The following is a 19482-nucleotide window of genomic DNA, read 5'->3' as shown; positions in this document are numbered from 1 at the left end:
CAGATGATCTGCAATGAGGTAACACAAGTGAGAAAATCTGCTCCTTGATGGTAACCATAGGGCTGTCTCCTTTCAGTCCTTTCTTTTCCCTCTTATTTTGTCTTCTTGGTGAATAGCACTCAGTTGCTATGCCCAGTGGATCCAATTAGTGTGTCTTAGAGCTTTGTTCAAAGAAGAGTACAATCACATAATTATTGGTTGTGTGGGCCTGCCTTCATTTCTGAACAAAACCCTTTTGCTATACAATCCTGATGAAAGTAACACCCTTTGCAGCACAAAGAGCACCACATGGTTCTCTCATTATAATGAGCCTAAGATCAGAATAAATGAGTCTGACTCTCCAGCTTGTTCTAAGTTAGTCTATGAATGTGGAGAAGGAGTGATTCTGAGCACCTCAGAGCGAAGTGAGGTGATAGTTCTTCCCAGCTTTTGCAAATGGCAATATTTGACACATCCAGATTTGCTTTGTGTGGAGATACTATTTTTCCTTGCAGATACTAGTTAAAGATCTCAAGTCCTACTCGATGTAGCACTGAGATTAAGCATAAATTATTCTGTAATGTCTTTCTAGAGCAATTCATGTCTGCCGTAACCTGCCTGGCAGATTTAGCATGCTCTTTATTTGATCCTTCTGTCAAAAAGGAAAATAAAAAAGTAGTTAAATTTCAGCTCTTGGCCAAGGTGTACTGGAGGAACTCAAATTTGACAGACGTAGTGTAGCCCAAAGGTTTGACTTTCTAAATAGTGTGAAAGTAACCAAGCAAACACTCTGCCACGTGGGTATAAGTCTTATTTCTTTACTTCTGCTTGGCTTTTCAGTGGATTTTGGTGTAAGCGCTCAACTGGATAGGACCATTGGGCGAAGAAACACGTTTATCGGCACACCGTACTGGATGGCGCCTGAGGTCATTGCGTGTGAGGAGAACCCAGACTCTACGTACGATTACAGAGTAAGTGTTGCGGCTGCACAAGATAGCAAAATGTGCAGGTTGTTGCTGAAGTCTTGCTCAAGTACTGCATTTGAAAAGTTCAAACTTCCCTCCTTTTAAACCGCAATAATACTAGAACTGTACAAGTAGGAGTGTTTGTGACGTGGGTGGTGGCTCTTTTTCAGAGTGGGGTTTCATTATGAATATCTTTTTGTGAATTTTCAATACATGAAATACACTTTCATGAACTTCTGCATAAAAAAATACTGATACATGGAAGTTGCAGGTCAGGGTAGAAAAGAAAGGAAGAGGTAAATTTGGAAGGAACACTTGAAGTAGTGTGATACTAATATGACAAGTTACTGCTCTCCTCTGTGACGGAGCTGTTTTACAGTGTACTTAACTGCAAATCCTCAGTTAATTGGCAATAATTAGTATTACTTCACCCATTTATGAGCATGCAAGAGGTTTCCCATTGCAAAATCATTTCTGGTCATTCGCAGGCTGGCTGAGGTGAGAAGGCACAGAATTTCTTGTATTTCAGTCTGTGCCCATTGCCTCTTGTCCTGTCACTGGGCACCACTCAGGAGTCTTGACTTGGTCTTCTTTACTCCCCTCCCATTAGGTGTTTGTATGCATGCATGAGGTCCCCTGAGCCTTCCCTTCTCCAGGCTGAACAGTTCCACCGCTCTCAGCCCAGAGCCTCCCAGCTCCAGTCCCTTAAACATCTTTGTGGCCCTTCGCTGCACCCACTCCAGCACGTCCATGACTTCCTTGTGCTGGGGAGCCCAAGAACAGCTACCAAGCGGTTTTTCTGGTTCTCCTCCTAACTCTTACAATATGTTGATGCAGTTCTAGACACTTACAAAGCTTATTCTTTCTCCTCCAGCCTGTTTCCAGCAGTGTTGTCGTTTGTCTGTCTACACTTAACCATGCAGGCTATTTTCCAGGGATGGTTTGTGAGCACCCATCTTCTGAGTGACCCTCTGGTCACTCTCTTGGTTCAGCTGCTTTCTTGGTTGTCACTTTGCACCTGTCATTCTAATTGTGGCTTCAGAAATACTTAATAGAAGAACCAGTTACTGCTTCTCTTTTCTAGTGATGCAGAGACTGTGATTCTCCCTTGTTGGGACCTTCTGTGCTGCACCGGCAGAGTGAGGTCACGTTGTGTGAGTGTCAGTCATGACCAAAGAATATTCTTGATTTTATTTTTCATACCACAGAAATCTTCTACTGAAACCTCAAGAAATTAATCTCTTGTCTTCATTCCCTGTCCCCAGCTGATTTCCTTTTCAGAATGTACTTTTCAGAAGATACAGGCATTAGGAACGTGCAGCTCTAATTCTTGAGGTTTCTTTGCCTTCAGTAGTAGTCACAGTTCATCTGTGTGCATTTACGTCTGCTTCTGAATAGGTTCTGCAGATGGTAGTTTAGAACTGGTCAGCGGAAGGCTTTGGAAGCACTTGCACAAGCAGTGCTGTGACTCAGAAGGTGGCATGGAGACGGTCTTTTATAGAGATTTATAGCTGATAGGAAGAGTAATGCAGCAGGAAGCAGGAAGCCAGTCCATAACTTCTTGCTGTTAAAAAAAAAAAAAAAAGAAGAAAAAAGAAAATATAAAAAATGCATAAAAGTAGGTATATGTACACATTGACCTTTCCAGACATTGCTGTCATCCTCCCTTTCAGCTGTCTGCCTGTCATTCTTGGAAACTCCAAACCAAAATTCTTTGTACCCTGGTGGTTTCTCCCATTGTCCCCAAAACCTGCAGGACTATCCCTAGGACCCCTTCTAATTTTCAGTCATTTACTTAAATAACAGGTCAGGATTGTGAATTTATTACGTTCCCACCAGTTTTATTGTCAAATCCCTCCACAATGATGATATGAACTGGTCCACAGCTTGTGTAAGCAGTTCAGAGCAGCTGGCTGTATTGATAAAATCAAATTTTGAGTGCCAGGCTGGGTATGAGCTGCTATTTGTGTAATGGTATATTGCTTCTCATCTCTGAAGGCTTGTCTCCTGTTGCTCTCTTCTTAAAAGACAGTTTTAGAGAGGCCTTACAAGTCGGTTTGGTCGTGTGCCTCTTATTTGGCTACATTTAGACAGAAAATACAGTAAAATAATGCACATGATTAATCAAGTGGAAACCCATGAAGATTTTAGGTTCACTGGTAGTGTCTCCAACTTACCTTCCGTGATCAAAACCTGTCCCTTGAGCGTCCAGGTAAGCAGATAAAGGAAACCCCACTTGAAATTAACTGAGCTGAAGACGTACTGTGGCATAAATCTGACTGCATGATGTGGTCTCCTTTCGTGTGCCCAAAACCATGTGACTGGAGACTTTGTAAAGAGAAAAAGTCAGACCCCAAGTTCTGGCTACAATTTCTGTTCCATCAGTGTAGAAACTCAGCGATGAACGCTCCTGAAGTAAGCATTAAGACCAAGAGGGTTTTTTGGCCAGGAGCAGGGGGGTGAAGCACTGCTGAGTCTCGCTGCCGCACAGAAACATTTTAAAAGATTCAAGACATATATTTAAATGGTGCCTGCTATATTCTGGCTCTTGTTTTGTGAATGCAGAAGGTCTGCATTTGGGGGCTGGCTGCTTAAATGATGAATCAGCTGTTCAGAGTTGCATGGGAAATGGGAAGCTTCTGGCTCTTGGCACATTTCCTAAAAGCTCAGTGGGGAATGGGAGGGAGCAGAATGTATGTCAGTCCAACTGAAATGACCTGATCCAGGAGAAATCTAGGGAAACTGTAAAAACAAAGAAAAACCCCAACCAAAACCCCAAAAGAAAATAATAAAGGAAAAAGCTTGAATGCTGCGAGTTGCAATGTGCAATGTTTCTTTTCCTGCAGAGTGACCTATGGTCTCTGGGAATCACTGCTATTGAAATGGCTGAAGGAGCTCCTCGTAAGTGATTCAGTGTAAAGGTGGGGGTGTCTATGCTTTGTGAACATGTTCTGTGTTAAAATAACTCATGCTTGGCTGATGCACAGATGTGCAAAATTGTTGGTCCAGCTGTATCTTTAAAAATAATTAGACTTTTCCTCATTTGTACTTTTTTTGCTTTCTTCTTCCTTCCAGACCCTTTAAGTCTATATTTTGTTTTCTTGCCTTTATTTCCTAGGGAAAAAAAAAATAATTCTTAGAGCTCTTGTTAGCATCACTTTGATCGCAGCCTGTGGGTACAGCTAAGCAAAAGTGATTGACACGTTAGCAGAAAAAATTGACAAAAGTGGCTTTGGGTTTAGGTCACTAAAAAAAAAATAAATAAAAAAAATGGCAGTGGGAAAAACTAGGCCTAAAGGTTGTTGGTTTGTTTGTGGGGTTTTTTTACTCTGGGACTGACTTGATTCTCACAGGTTTTGGGATGAGCGCTCTATTTGCTGGTGTAATGGCTTCGGTCCCTGGCCACATTCCCAACCTAGCAGCAGGTTGCCATCGTTTCACAGCCTGCCCTCGGCTGCCAGCTGCCCCCTGCCCCCCCGGGCAGCCTCTCATAGCCATCGGGCAGCGACCGGTGGCTGCAGCCTGGATGCAAAGACCTCGTGCTTGTGGTGTCTGCAAAGCACTGGCTGCCTTACCCCAGCCCCCACGGAGCAGATGTGGTGTGATGGGGTATCTGGACACGGCTGAGAGCACGGGAGGTGAAATAAATTATAGTGTGGCCTAAGCTTGGGAGCATGTAGGCTGTATTTAAAAAAAAAAAAAAACCAAACAAAACACTCTTGGCTGTTCTCCCATCAGACTTGGTTTTTAGCAGCGCTGAGGAGCCAGCTGGAGTTCAGCAGCACTTTCAGACACGGTGCTTCAGCCTGGCTGAAGCTGAGTCCTGAGACACGAGTCCATGGGGAGCTTCCTTAGAGAGAGACTTCGTAGCTTTGCATGCTGATTCCTCGTGACAACCTGTATTTGATGATTTCACTAGCTTTTTTCAGGAAAATGCCATGGTTTATGTTCTGTTGCATTGTGTTTTGTTTACTGTAGTGCAACAGTGCTTGGGACCCATAGCTGGAAACTGCACTTCTGCACGCACGCACGCACACACACACACAATCCCCTGTCCCCACTGCATCATGCTATTGAAAATACAAAGGAAAAAGTCAAAAACAGAACCCAGATGTGAGAAACTATAGCAGGTGGATTCAGGGGCAGAGAAATTAATAGAAAGCAGTGAAGGCTTTACCAGACACCAGTCTTCTCACTTTTACGAGTTCTGTAATGCTGCAAGTCCATTCCTGTAAAGAGAATCACTGCTGAGCATCTGTGTATCATATGAAATCAGCCTCCATGTAGTTCCTATCAGTTGTCATTCAGTAGCTCTGTTTTGTGAAGGAAGACCTCTGACCCTCGATATTTCTCCATGACAGATGGAGCACACTCGTAATTCCGTACAAAAGGCCTGGGGCAGATGAGATGTGACGGTATTTATTTTCTGCAGAGTTCGTTGTAGCTTCAACTTCCCACAGCAGTAACACTGAAGAGAAATACATTGGGCTGGAGAGAAATCAGCATGTGAATGCATGACTAGAATCTGTTGCAGATTGTCTAATCCTGGTGCTCATACTCCTGAAACACAGGATAGATGAAAAGTGTGCTCAGTCATTACGCTCTGTGCCAGTGGTGCAGTTCGGGAGCTCTCCCTTTTGCATCAGATTTCTTTCATCCTGCATTTTCTCTTATGCCATGAACAAAGTAGCTAAGAGTTTGTTTAAAATTTAGTTTATCATTTATCTGAGCCGTAAACCAGACAGGTAAGTATTTCAATCCCAACTTTAACTTCTGTTCATACAAAAACGCGCTTTGGTGAATTAGAGAGGTAAGCTTTTTTCACATCCTCCTGAAGCCTTATATATAAAAAACATGAAGAAAGTTATACTTGTTCCTGCCATGTAGCCCTTCTTACAAATCTCTCTAACTGGCAATAACAGCATATTGTTGTGAAAGATTTCTGTGTGCTCAGAGACTTTATTTCTTGGCTGTAGCGTGAATTTGGTTGACTAACGGCGTGAATCTGTGGCAGATGCTGTGCTGTTGGAAGTGGCAGTGTTTGTGGAGGACTGCTCCTCTCTGTCAGGAGAGCCAGGCTGGGTCAGCACGGCCAGGCTGTGGGGGGGACGCGGGGGGACATGCACCCTTCAATAGCCTGTGGTTTTCTTTGCAGCCCTGTGTGACATGCACCCCATGAGAGCGCTCTTCCTCATCCCACGGAACCCACCCCCAAAGCTGAAATCCAGAAAATGGTAAAGAGATGTGTGAAAACTGTATTTTTGCTGCACTGGGCTTAGAAGGATTTTGAGCTCTCTTGTCTGGAGACAGTGATCTTGTTAAATCCTACAGTGATCTACAAGGTCTTTCCTAGGCTCTTTCTAGTGCTGGGTTAAGACAGAAGTGCAGGCCTTTGGGAAGCAACACCTTTCTTTTGGACTGCAGCAGTCATTGCAGTTGCTAAAATTCAGTGTGGGTGGCTGACATTGCAGTTGCTGCAAGGCTTAGATGGGCTGATGGGGTCAGTGCTTCATCCGAAGGCGGTGTGGGGCTAACGGCAGTCACTGTTGCCTACAGAGAATTATTTTGTCTTTTAAATGAAGTGCATGAAGAAAATCTTCACTATATCAAAAGGCTAAAGAAAGAGTTGCGTTGGTGACATTGTGTTTTGGTAGATCTGGATGTAAATCCAGAATAACTCCACTGAGAGAGGGTGGTCGGGGTGGAGGTCCCCATCATGCGTCCTCAGCGCTGTGCTGGTCTCAGGAGGCACAACAGTGGCAAAACTCAAGTTGTCTCGTGCCGTTCCAGTGTAAAAGGAAACTTTGCAAAGTGAGTGGTTTCCACCACTTGGGTAGCGTTTGGTGCATGAGTTGAAAAGGATTATTGGTTTTCTCCACTTTTCTTTTTCAGGTCAAAGAAATTCCTAAACTTTGTTGAAAGCTGCCTCGTAAAAAATTATTTGCATCGTCCATCCACTGAAACCTTGCTTAAGCATTCTTTCATCCGAGACATGCAGAATGAACGGCAAGTACGCATCATGCTGAAAGACCACCTGGACAGGACCAGGAAGAAAAAAGGAGAAAAGGGTAACGTGAAAATAGCAAAATAAAAGGCACGGTAGGGAGTAGGTCCTCTTCAGATTTGGGCAGCAGCTTGCAAAGCAGATGCAACTGAAGTACTAGAGGAATACCAAGAGAACTGTGAGAAAAGTCTTGTCCTTGATTGTAGTGGGGCTGTTTTGAAGGTCTCTTTGCCAAAGCCCAGGTCCTTAATGGTGTTTAAGTGCTAAACTCTTTGGAGCCTGACTGACCCTGGCTCACTGAGAGCGACCCTAATGCTAACGTGAGCAAAGAGTCCAAGTCAAGTCTAGGTCCGGGTAATGCTCAGCGAGTGTTTCCCAGTCTTCTAGTTCGTCTGTCTGTCCCCGATCCATTTAATTTCCTGTTGCATCTCCATAGCATTTTAGCTTGTGAGTTCTTTGGGGGCAGCAGTGCTCTTTAAGCATTTTGCGGTGGAGTGCACAGAAGAGACCTCGAGAAGGCCTCCAAGCTCCTGCAAAACACAGATGGGTACAATGAATCATCTGCTTCACAGGGTGGCTGAAGAGGAAGAGGGAATCTGGGTTTGATCCAAACGCTAGCCTTGCTCTCCAGAGCAAAACCTGGCAGGAGCAGTGCTGGAGTGGGGATGGTGTTGGTGTAAATGCCTGCGCACAGCAGGCTGAGGGCTGTGCACGGTGCGGGACGAGGTGCAGCCTGTCGAGCACGGATTTTCCCTGCCCTCTCTCCCCTCTTCCTTTCCTGTGTATTTTATCCTGGCCGTGGCACTGTGAAGATCAATGACTGCGAGGGCAAACTCTGAAAGCACTGTACAGCTGGAAAGTGACTTACAAACTCCAAGTATTGATTTGACAACAGGAGTATTTGTGTCTAAATGAAATTGCTGTTGCGGTGTAGATTTACTGACTCCCAGTAGTAGCTGCGCATTCCACCACCTCTTCCAGCTCAGAATCTCAAAGCACGTTGGAATGGCAGGACAGGGTTTCTCAGAAATGCCCGTGGGGAGGGTGGGGGGGTGGGGGATGCAATGATAACAATCACTTCTTGACAGATAGTTATATTTTGACATGAAAAGTGCTGTTTTTAATCAAAGCTGCCCTGAAAGGGAGAACAATGTGAAATTGCCAGATTATACACTTCAAAATAGTGACTTCAAAAAACCTGAAGTCCCCCTTCAGCGTGCCGTATAGCCAACATCGCAGATTGGGACCAGTTTGAAATTATCCCTTAAAAGCTGTCTTCAGGTTATCTTGAAGAGAACTGGAAAAGTATGGGTCAGCTTCTTCTGAATCGCTGTGCTAAAACTAGCATTTATTCATTATCCCTGTTTCTTCTTTTTTTTAATTATTCACTTTAATACCAAAGGAAACCTGGATTTACTGGAGGCTGCAGCTTTAGCGTGCAGCAGGTATACAACAGCAGAGCAGGGCAGTCCAAGCCTTTTATGTCCTGTCTAAATTTCTTTCTGAAGAACCCCTCTGCTGGTGTGGTTATGGGGCTTAGATTTCTCTGTGGGTTTAGCCTAATTTATTTCACATTATGGAAATAGGTTAGTTTTGCAAAACCAATACAGTCAGTCAAGGGAAAAGGTGGGAGTGTGTAAAGGGGCTGCCCTGAAACATTAGCTGAACTAGATTTTGAATTATGTACGTGGATATCTTGTCTCCCCTCAGCCTCCCAGTGCAACCTGTGGCTTTTAAATTCCTCCAGTTTAGGTTGAGTGCTCAGAAATGAAGTTCAAGATCGTATCTTAAATAACAGCATCCTCCACTGGGGTTTGTTTATTGTTCTCTTTGTTGTTTGGGGTTTTTTTTAGAAGAAACGGACTATGATTACAGTGGAAGTGAGGAGGAAGATGACGAGCTGAATGAAGATGAAGGAGAACCAAGGTTAATTTTATTACTGGAATAGAAAATGTGACTGCCCCAGCTGTTCTGATTGAAGGCAGCCCTCGCCAGCTAGAATGGCCTTTTTAGCTTGCTGTGAATCCCCTGTTCCCTGTGTCCCCTCTGGCAGCTTTACCTGTTTTGTAGCTATCAAACGTAACTGCTGAGTGTAAGATGTTTGTAATAAGCTGCTGCTTAGTTCCCTGCAGTAGGGAGGAAACTCTCAAATGAAGGACCCGACAGTCAGCTTCAGGCTGTTTTGTAGCACAGTAAATGTGGATGTATAGTCAACGTGCTGGAGATTTGTCAAAACATCTTCATTTGCTAACAGGGGACAACAAGCAATTCCCAGTGCACCTTGTGTTCTCTCTTTAATGTTATGTTTAGTCATGTAGAAACCTCCCCTTTGTTTCAGCTCCATAGTCAACCTCCCCGGGGAGTCAACTCTCCGCCGTGAATTCCTGAGGCTGCAGCAGGAGAACAAAAACCGTTCTGACCCGCATCGCCAGCAGCAGCAGCTGAAGGACCAGGAGAAATACAAGAAGCAGCTGCAGACAGAGCGACAGAAACGGATCGAGCAACAGAAAGAGCAGAGGAGGAGGCTGGAGGATGTAAGGACTGCCTTGTATCGTTGTTCCATGTCTTATCCCAAATAAAAAATGTGCCTGTAGAGTAGGCTTTGAAAGGCGAGAAGGGGCTGTGTTAAATTGTGGGCACAACCTGGATTTAGTCTTTCACCTTTGGAGAACTGTGTCACTTATGAAATGGGCTCTGCCCTTTTCCTGCTGACAACCTGCCCGGAGCTTTGGGAGTGGAAGAGGAAGGGCATTTTGCTTGTTCGGTGGTGGAAGCCCAGGCAGATGGGATGGGAGATCCTGAATTCTTTCTCATGTGCGTTGCCCAGTTTGGAGTCTCTGTCTGATCCGCAGTCCTGGCCCTGCTTCTCTTTAAGATGTTACAAGATAGCTGCTGCCTTTCCAGCTGTCTGGCACGCTGTGGTGTTGCAGGCATTCCTTAATCACCAGTGTTCCTTCTCATGAGCATCTGACAAAATTCAAGCATTGTGCAAACACTCCGGAGCTGGCATTTGTGAAGGGTAGTGCTGCTCCAGCAAAACAGGGGGACTCTGAAAAAAACCCCCTTCCTTCTCTAAATGACAGGAAGACATTTGTTATTAGGTTAGCTCAGCTGTCACAGAGATCTCACATGCTTGCTTAAATAAATGGCAAATCTGCCCTCGGCTCCTGAAAGGGGAAAGGTTTCACTTCAGGTTTGGCAGTCGTTTTGGTGGCAGCTTGTGGCTCTCTGCTGCTGTGCGGTGTCGGGGATCCCCAGTCAGTGAGTGCCTGGCACGGAATGGGCCTTGTGATTAACCAGCGCTGCCTAAGTAATTGGTGGGTACCCGAGTAAAATAAGCAACATTATTCCCTGGCTCTCTTCCAGCACCAGAGGCGAGAGCAGGAGCTGCGAAGGCAGCAGGAGTGTGAGCAGAGGTGGGCAGAGGCTAAGGCTCTTCAGAGGAAAGAGGAGAGGTGTAGAGAAGACAAAAGGGCTGTGGAAGATGAACGGTTCACAGCCGATGGACAGACGAAATCAGAGAAGAAGCAGGTATGAAAAGTGCTTACTGACAGCAGTTTGCAGCACCCCATTCCTGTAGCTGATGCCTTTCTCTGTTCCCTGAGCGTGTTCCCATCCTCTGAGTCAGAGACCAGAGAGGGACTTTTTTAATGCATTCACTGCCTCTTGTCCTCAGATTTGGCCTTCTTTTGAGTTAACTTACATGTTACTGAGTCATCCTCCTTATCTACAGCAATGACACTGCCTCTCCTGCTTCTGTCCCTGCCACCTCTCCATACTGAAATGGTCTTCAGTCACTTAAATCAGATTGGAAATATCTTTATCCTGAAAGCTTCCTCCATCAGCTCAACCTAAGCTTAAATCTCCAGTTTCTGTTTGGGTTGTGACCAGGACCGTTTCTTTTTCACAAATAAAAAGTGGAGCAGAGGTTAATTTTAATGCTGAAGTCTCATTGTCAAGTTTTAGGAAAAGTAAAAAGAAAACCTAAGATTTCCTGATGTGCTGTCTCAAAAGCCAAACACAGAGTGTTTAGGGTCACTTTATGCTTCCTGTTGCTTGGAGTTGTGGCTTTTCTGTCAGCCCTGCTGGAACTATGCTTGCTTTGTTCCTTGAAAACAAAGTTCCAGTGGTCACCTGAGTGGTCCTCCAAAGCACTGTTCTCTCTGCGGTTCATCACTCTGCTTTCAGAAGGTGGAGGATGTGCAACACAGGAAGGTGCATCGAACTCTCCCCAAAGATCAGACACAGCTGCTCTCTCTCCAGCATGACCACAAGCAGAAGAAGAAGGAGCCTTTTAAAAGTTCAAATTCAGCAGTGCATCCTCCATCAAGCAGCACAAGCGAAGAGGTACTGTCTTGGCCAATGCAGCGTTTTGGTGCTTTGCAGTTTGTGATGCTGTGGTAATGCAGAAGCAGAGGACAGGCTGATCTTTAAACCTAAATCTGGAGCTTGACCTATGTTTTACTACACGGTTACACTATGGTAAAGCCTTTGGTTTCCATTAATGTAGAGTATAAGGGAAAGGAAAGGTTGCTCTGTCACTTCTACTGGAGTTCAGAGAAGTTACTAACTTTTCTGCAGTTTAACAGATGTCTTTGATGTTAGGGTTCACATAATTGACCCAGATACAGAATGGCATCGTGTCTCCCAAGCACAGATCTCTGTACCCCAATGTCAGGCTGTGATGCTTTTTCTTGTTCTTTGTCCCCCAGGCTTTTAGGTAGGTAAGATATGATGGATCGGGGTAGCACATACAGTCCTTGATTAAGCGTTGTAATCCATTTCACTCTTGCTAACTCTGAAAGTTTTTCTGCCCACCAACTTGCTATGCTTACTGTTATCATATTGTGAAAATCTACAGATCCGTTTCACATATATTATCTCATCATTCCTAGCACACTTTTTTTTTTATGTTAATCCCAGCATGTGAGCCCTGTTCTACAGCTGGTGCTGTGTTGTGTTCCTAAAGTCTGGGTCAACTTAAAAAATCTCAGCAACTCACAGGTGCCTCCTTGGGTGGCTGCGTTTTAAGCAGACCAGTGCGTGCACTACTCTCTGCATTCATGGCAAAGCATCTTCCCAAAATACCCAAAGAAAGGTGTGAGGAGAGCTCATGCACATGTATGTAGGAGGAATGCAGAGTGCTGCTGTTTAGCATTGTGCTGCAGTCTTTAAGCAAAAGCCCTCTTTGTCACCTCTCTGTGTGTGTATGTGTGCATGCGTGTTGCACCTGGGTCCCTTAGCTGAAGTTTTCGGTTTTGATAAACAGTTAAATGCAACTGCTAGGATTGTTGGAATGATGAATTTTAATAACTGAATAGTGTCTGCATGCAGGTAAGCAGCAATATGAAATCAGGGAAACAAAAGATATTAAGCTCCTTGTTAGAGCAGCAGTTTGTAAAAACAAGAATAAATCTGTTTGAAGTACAACTTCATTGTCAAAAACCCGAATGCCCTAGCTCCAAAGGCTTCATTGCTTTGACTCATTAAACAAATTGTTAGGAAATCTGAATGAACTCCTCTTGAAATCAGTATTTGTTTGATGGTGGAGGACTGGGTCTTATTCCAGCTGGGGAGTAAACTGGGTATGGACAGAGAAGTAAACTGCTTTTGCTAAATACACAACATCAAAGTCAATAGAAACGCTTTGCCTTTGCTAGGCTTTCGGTGGATGGGAAGAAAATTCAACTCAATTGAGATAATTTCACTTTCTTTTCTACTTCATTGTAGTTAGAAGTCAAAAGAACTGCAGAATGTCAGCTTAAGTACTCATCTCTGGGTTTGGCATGTGTTTGTAAATGGCCCCTCTGTAGCAAGTGAAATGTATTATGGAATTCAGTGTGCAGTCCCTGGTAGCTTAACATAGTGGTGAAATTAAATAACACTAGTTGCAGGTAAAGTGCTGCCTGCATTTTAGGTTCATAGCACGAGGCTGTTGTCATTATGGCCACCATAATATACTCCAGTTTTAAAGGATAAATTATTTTATCATACATAAATGTAATTTATGTAATCTCAGAACTTCTTGGAAGTCACGGATCCTTCCGCTAAGATCATAATTGGTGTTACAGGATTGCATTTTTTGGTTGAAGTTTGAGACTTCATAGTTTTGTCAGCAATCATAATTGTTCACAACAATTTTAAAATGCTTTCAAGTTTTGACTGTTTTTAACAGTGATAATTCAGTGAACTTGTTGATAGTGGTCTTTCCCAGTTTATTAGCCAAAGAGATGCTAGTTTCTCTGTTGGGAGAGATCTACCGGGGGTAGGGATAGCCTGCTCAAGAGTGAGATTGCACACTTTTTAGGGCTCATTGGCATTTGGAGAACCAATTATTGATATACCAAAACTCCCCAGAATTACTGTTGGATTGAGGCATTAAAAAGAAACAAAAAACCCCTAAAGCCCTCCAAAGCCTCAAGTTTAGTATTTGGGGCCACAGAACCCTTTCTTTGGGAGTTCCTTGACTTTGCCATTGCACTCGTCCTGTGGCAGGCAGGTCGGGGTGGGTTTCCTCTGGTGCCTGCAGATGGGAGCTTGCTCTGGGCTGTGTCTGGTCCCACCTGCACCGGAGCTCATGAGCTGAGAGGCAAGAACTCCTACCTCGGGCAGCACCTGGTTGGGGCTGGTATCGGTTCTGGGAGCCCAAAGTGTCGGCTGCATGGGTTTCCGTGTGGATCATGACAAATTGCATGCAAGCACCCTTTGGGCGCAGAGGCAGTATGTAAATTATCTTATCTAGCTTTTGCATTTTCTTGCTTGCTTATGGTGAAATTTGCCTTTCATTAGTAGGAGTTGCAAGTAATAAAAATCTGGCCTCAAGAGTAGTAAAACAGTCAAGTTCACTGGGGCTAGAACATCATGGTATTTGGCTGTGGTCGCTTGTTTTAATAAGAGGGTGTGTGTGTGGAGTTTTTTTCTGGTGTTCTTTTTTTCCCCCAGTTGAGATCTGTGAGACTAAGTGGAATAATTTTCCATCTCTTCAGCAGTTTCCTAAGCTGTGTTAAGAACACACTTACCTTCCTGACGTAGGCAAAAGCATCCAGATATAGTGAGAGATACCATTAAGAATGCCCACCCAGACACAGATAACCATGTGGGTTTATGGCATTAATCTCTAGTTTTCTGTGCCAAGCTGTTTCTGGGCTGCTGAATCAGAGGATACGCTAAAGGCTTTACGCTAGAGAATTGCAATTAGTCATGTTGAATGGAACTGGAACAAGTAGTGGGATCAAAACCGCAGGATAAAGATTTTTGTAATGAGCAATGCCCTCAGGAAATAAAAGGACTTTTATTCCTTCTAGATCATGTTCCTTAGCCCTTTCCCCAATACAAGTAACATACCAAAAGACAGTGTTAAAAGCGTTTTAAAGGAGAAAGCAACATGCAGTAATGTCAGCGTTGTAGAAGGGGGTAATAAATGCACAGCAAAACAGGCAGCATGTTGTCAACGATCAGTAGATGCAGACAGGTGATTCCTCCCAGCTAAAATCCCAGCCTGCAGCAAACGGAGCAATTCAGGCCCTTTTCCTTGCTGCAGTATGGAAACTTGGTGGGAAAGGGAAAGTTGCAAATGGGGAGGCAGTAATGGTTTGCGTTGTGCCAGGGCTGTCTGCTCCCTGATGGAGAGGTCTGTCGGAGCCGACACACACCGTGCTGCTGGTGGAGAGCACCCAGGCTGCAGAGCCTGAGGCTCGGTGTGCAACACGCTGCTGCTTTTCTCCTTCTCAGGCCGAGGACCGAAAAAAGAAAAGTGACAGCATCCAGCCTTCCCTGCAGTGGCCAGCGGCACTGGGGCACGATGCCGCGCTGCACGCCAGGATGGGCTCGGGCAGCAGTTCCAGCCCTTGCACCCCTGCGCCACAGAGAGCCGTGTTGGTACAGGTACGGTACTGCTGCCCCAACGGGGAGCGCACGGGTGGTCCCTAAGCAGAACAGTCCATCGGAAATCTGATTGCTTCCCTCCTGGCACAAATGAGGACTGTGCAAACCAGCTCAGGGGCTTTTTTAGTGCCACCACGTGCTGCTAAATTATATGTGGAATTATACTTAGGCATTGCAGATCAGGATTAGATAATAGTTATTTTTACGTACTTGATGCTTGATTGTCGATTCCATGATACTCCTTTTAGATGTTTCGCAGAAAGCCTGAAGGACTGTGCCGTTGCAGTCCCTGAATGATGTATTACTTCCATAGCGCCATAAATACATGTGGCACTTTAAAAAACAAGTCCAAAGCCAGAATTTTTATCCCTGAAGACCATATAAACAAGCAAGACTGTTAGTGATTTTACGAAATAAACTACAAGTATATGGAGATGCACTAAGGACCAATGCAGAGCTAGATGTTGCCTGTGGAAAGAGCCCAGAAGGTCTGCGACTTGAAAAATTTCAGTATTGGAGGTAGCAGTGGTACCTGTACAATAAAAGCACTCTGATAAAAGTTCTGCATTGGAAACCTTCGCACAAAACATTTTAGCTCCTGCTATTTCTGCCAGCTCTGGGACAGGTGATTCAGGCTTCCTACAGTGTGCCCAAAAACTTGGCTCCCTTTCAACATCCCACTCTTTGACAGTGTGTGAAATAAGTAGCTTAGTCTGCAGTTGCTTTTTTCTCCAGCCTCTTGTGAAGGGACTGTAAGCATGTGTGAGCAAAAGAAAACCAAGACAGCCAGAAGAAATGGAATAAATTCCTGTAAGCGTGAGCATAGCTCATTCAAGCTGGAAATCTCCACTTGCTTTAAAAACATGCAGTGGCTGGAATAATCTTATTGCCTTTACAGTTCCCCACAGCACTTTGTTTGTGTGTTCATTCCTTCCCTCAACAAGGATATAAGGTCATAGCACTTGTGTTCTTGGCAGCCTGCTTTGTGCTGGACTCCTGGATGGATGGATGTACACCTTCTGATCCATCTCTCCAGTTGCTTCTGTGGGATTTAGCTGGTGGTACTCACAGCAGAATGGCATTCGGATCAGGCTTGGGCGTTGTTTGTGTGCTGCTGTGGTGTCTTGTGGCCTCTTTTGCTTGTGTGTTGGATCTTGGATCCAAGGGGGAAGGTTGGACCACAGAGGAGGATGCATTATTAGTTTCAGCTCGGCTGCTTTCAGAGCATGTCGTGCTGCTTCACTGCTGAGCCCTGGCAGCAGGGTGGGCCTGTGGACTTCTTTGAAGCTACCTGCAATTATGGGTTATTACTGTGAGGTTAGGTTGTATTATCCCAAGCTTTTCTTAAGCTCATTGATGGCTGCTGAAATTTTGTTTGGCGTGAGCTTCTGGTGAACGCCCACATGGAAGATCATAGCGTCACAGAATGGCTTGGGTTGGAAGGGACCTTTAACACCATCTAGTCCAACCCTCTTGCAATGAGCAGGGACATTTTCAACTACCTCAGGTCACTCGGAGCCCCATCCAACCTGACCTTGAATGTTTCCAGGGATGGGGCACTTACCACCTCTCTGGGCACCCTGTTCCACTGTTTCACCACCCTCATTATAAAAAACTTCTTCCTTACACCTCGTCTAAATCTACCCTCTTTCAGTTTAAAACCATTACCCCTTGTCCTATAGCAACAGGCCCTGCTAAAAGGTTTGTCCTCATCTTTCTTTTAAGCCCCCTTTAAGTACTGAACAGCCACAATAAGGTCTCCCTGGAGCCTTCTCTTCTCCAGGCTGAACAACCCCAACTCTCTCAGCCTTTTTTCACAGCAGAGGTGCTCCAGCGTCTGATCATCTTCATGGCCCTGCTCTGGACTCAGTTCAACAGGTCTATGCCTTTCCTGTGCTGAGGACTCCAGAGCTGAACGCAGCACTCCAGGTGGGGTCTCACAAGAGCAGAGCAGCGGGGCAGAGTCACTCCCTCAGCCTGCTGGCCATATTTCTTTTGATGCAGCCCAGGATACGGCTGGCTTTCTGGGCTTTGACTACACATTTCTGGCTCATGGGCAGTTTTTCATTCACCAGTAGCCCAAGTCATTCTCCTCGGGGCTGCTCTCAAACCCACCATCCCCCAGCCTGTATTGATACCAAGGGTTGCCCTGCCCCTTGTGCAGGACCTTGCACTTGGCCTTGTTGAACTTCGTGAGGTTCACATGGTCCCACTTGAAAAGCTTGTCCAAGTCCCTCTGGGTGGCATCCCTTCCCTCAGGCGTGTCCACTGCACCACTCAGCTTGGTGTCATCTGCAAATTTGATGAGGGTGCATTTGATTCCATCACATCATCGATGAAGATATTAAACAGTACTGGTCCCCACTACAGACCCCTGGGGGACACCACATGTCACTGATCTCCAGCTGGACATCGGGCCATTGACCACTTACTTTCTGGATGTGACCATCCAGCCAATTCTTCATCCACTGAACAGTCCACCCATCAAATACATATCTCCCCAATTTAGAGACAAGGATGTTATGGGGGACTGTGTGAAAGGCCTTACAGAACTCCAGACAGATGACATCCATAGCTCTTCCCCTGTCCACCGATGCAGTCACTCCATCACAGAAGGCTACTAGTTTGGTCAGGCAAGACTCATCCTTAGTGAAGCTGTGCTGGCTGCCTCAGATCACCTCCCTGTCCTCCATGTGCCTTAATGTAGCTTCTTAGGAGGCTCTGTTTCATGATCTTCCCAGGCACAGAGGTGAGACTGACAGGTCGGTAGTTGCCAGGGTACTATCTACCCTTTTTAAAAATGGGTGCAATGTTTCCCTTTTTTTTAGTCACTGGGGTCTTCACCTGACTGCTGTGGCTTTTCAAATGTCATGGAGAGTGGCTTGGCGTGTACCTCAGCACTCTGGGATGCAGCTCATGAAGTCCCGTAGATTTATGTCTGTTAGGTGCCTCAGGTGGTCTTGAACTTCATCGTCTCTTACAGTGGGAAGGACTTTGCTCCCCCCATCCCAATCTTGAGGTCCATCCACTCAAGAGGTGTGGGAAGAGAGGTTGCCAGTGAAGACTGAGGCAAAAATGCTGTCGAATAGTCTCCTTGTCCATTGTTACCAGTTTGCCAGTCACATTCATCAGCAGGGGTACCCTTTCCTTGACCTTCCTTTTCTGGCTGACATCCCTATAGAAGCCCTTCTTGTTACTTTTTTGCACCCCTTGCCAAGTTCAGCTCCATCTCTGCCTTGACCTTCCTGACCCCATCCCTGCGCAACCAGGCAGTGTCCCTGTACTCCTCGCAGGATACCTGTCCCTGCTTCCACTGCCTGTGCATTTCCTTCTTGCCCTTTAGTTTGACCAGCAGGTCTCAAGTCAGCCATGCCAGTCTCTTGCCTTTCCTGATTTTTTATACCTGGCGATCAGGAGCTCTTCTGCTCTATGGTAAAGTGTCCTAGAAGATCTGCCAGCTCTGTGTTGTTCTCTTGTCCCTGAGAGCAGTTTCCCGGGTACCCTATTGACTAACTCCTTGAGCAGCTGGAAGTTTGCTTTCCTAAAATTCAGGGTCCTGACTTTACTCTTTACCTGACCTGTATCCCTCAGGACTGCAAACTCCCCCAGGGCACGATCCTGCAGCCCAGGCTGCCTCCAGTTGTGATGTCACCAGTTAGCTTGCTTGCACTGGTGATGAGCAGGTCCAGTGTCGCATCCCCTCTGGTAGGGCTGTCTGTTACCTGCCTCTAAGAAGTTATCCTCGATGCATTCCAGGAGTCTCCTGGCTTGCCTGCAGCTCACCATGCTACTTTTCCAGCAGGTGTTGGCGTGGTTGAAGTGCCCCAGCAGGATCTGGATAGTGCCTTAAAAAACAAGATATAGAAGTGCCTTAAAAATCATGTCCTCAGCAGCAGCTCCGTTTACCAACCATGTCAGCATGTCCTGAAGCAGCCCTCCTCATAGCATCGTTCTCATGTTCTGCCTTTTTCTCAGGCTGTGCTTTGCAAAGTGCTCCCCAGCTGCTCCTTCCCCATAGCCAGGGTCCTCAGGGATCAGGCTCCCTGGCTCAGCCCTCCCCTCTCCTGTTCGTGCCCTGCAGTGGGTCAGTGGGGGGCAGGTCAAGGCTGGCTGGTGGCATCATTAAGTCGAAGCCTCCCTGTGCCTCTCCTGTTTAGGTTGCTGCTTGGTGATGGTGGAAAAATCACCGCAGACAGCTGCTGGCAGAGGAATGGCTCCATTTCATCCGATAGCTTTTACCAGGAAAATATTTGTCTGTCTTCTCACAATCCTCTTTTTCCAGAGCCTGTTTGTCATTTCAGGTCACGAGTATTGTAACCGGGCTGAGCTGATGGCCTGGCTTGTAGCATCAAATCACTGGAGAGCTGTTGCAAGGTCTACAAGAAGGACATTTGTATCTTAGCCTTGGGCAGAGGCTGGCTGCTGCCTTGAGGCAAATATTTCAGCCTTGCAGTAGGAGAGTCCGTAGTTTATTGCAGGGCATTTGGCATTCTGCAGGAGCACGGTGGCTGTACAGAGGGTAACGCTGCCCTGCTAAAATGCCATTTCCAGGATGAAAGGAGCTATGTGCTAGGCTGGCTGCATCGCCTAGGACAAGTCGCTTCATTCCTTTGCACCCTGTCAGTGCTTCCCTGTGGGGTAGTACCTCTC

The 19482-nt window shown here is 45.7% G+C and overlaps 1 protein-coding gene across 6 annotated transcripts in view; it reads left to right on the top strand.

Annotated features, from left to right (window-relative positions):
• Positions 1–19482, top strand: part of NRK (Nik related kinase) — a 105676-nt gene that overhangs the window by 46988 nt on the left and 39206 nt on the right. For 3 of the 6 annotated variants that reach the window (XM_056359457.1, XM_056359453.1, XM_056359459.1), the window contains 9 exons: positions 820–950; positions 3791–3845; positions 6100–6178; positions 6837–7012; positions 8802–8874; positions 9287–9482; positions 10315–10479; positions 11137–11295; positions 14680–14832. In XM_056359457.1, the coding sequence (XP_056215432.1) occupies positions 820–950; positions 3791–3845; positions 6100–6178; positions 6837–7012; positions 8802–8874; positions 9287–9482; positions 10315–10479; positions 11137–11295; positions 14680–14832 (1187 nt within the window). The remainder of the gene's footprint in view (positions 1–819; positions 951–3790; positions 3846–6099; positions 6179–6836; positions 7013–8801; positions 8875–9286; positions 9483–10314; positions 10480–11136; positions 11296–14679; positions 14833–19482) is intronic. The other 3 variants (XM_056359456.1, XM_056359454.1, XM_056359458.1) reach the window with 3 other exon arrangements.

This window comes from Falco biarmicus, chromosome 14 (genome assembly GCF_023638135.1).
Source record: "Falco biarmicus isolate bFalBia1 chromosome 14, bFalBia1.pri, whole genome shotgun sequence".
Lineage (NCBI taxonomy): Eukaryota > Metazoa > Chordata > Aves > Falconiformes > Falconidae > Falco > Falco biarmicus.
The sequence above is the reverse complement of the archived record's forward strand: the minus strand, read 5'-3'. Positions and strand labels throughout refer to the sequence as shown.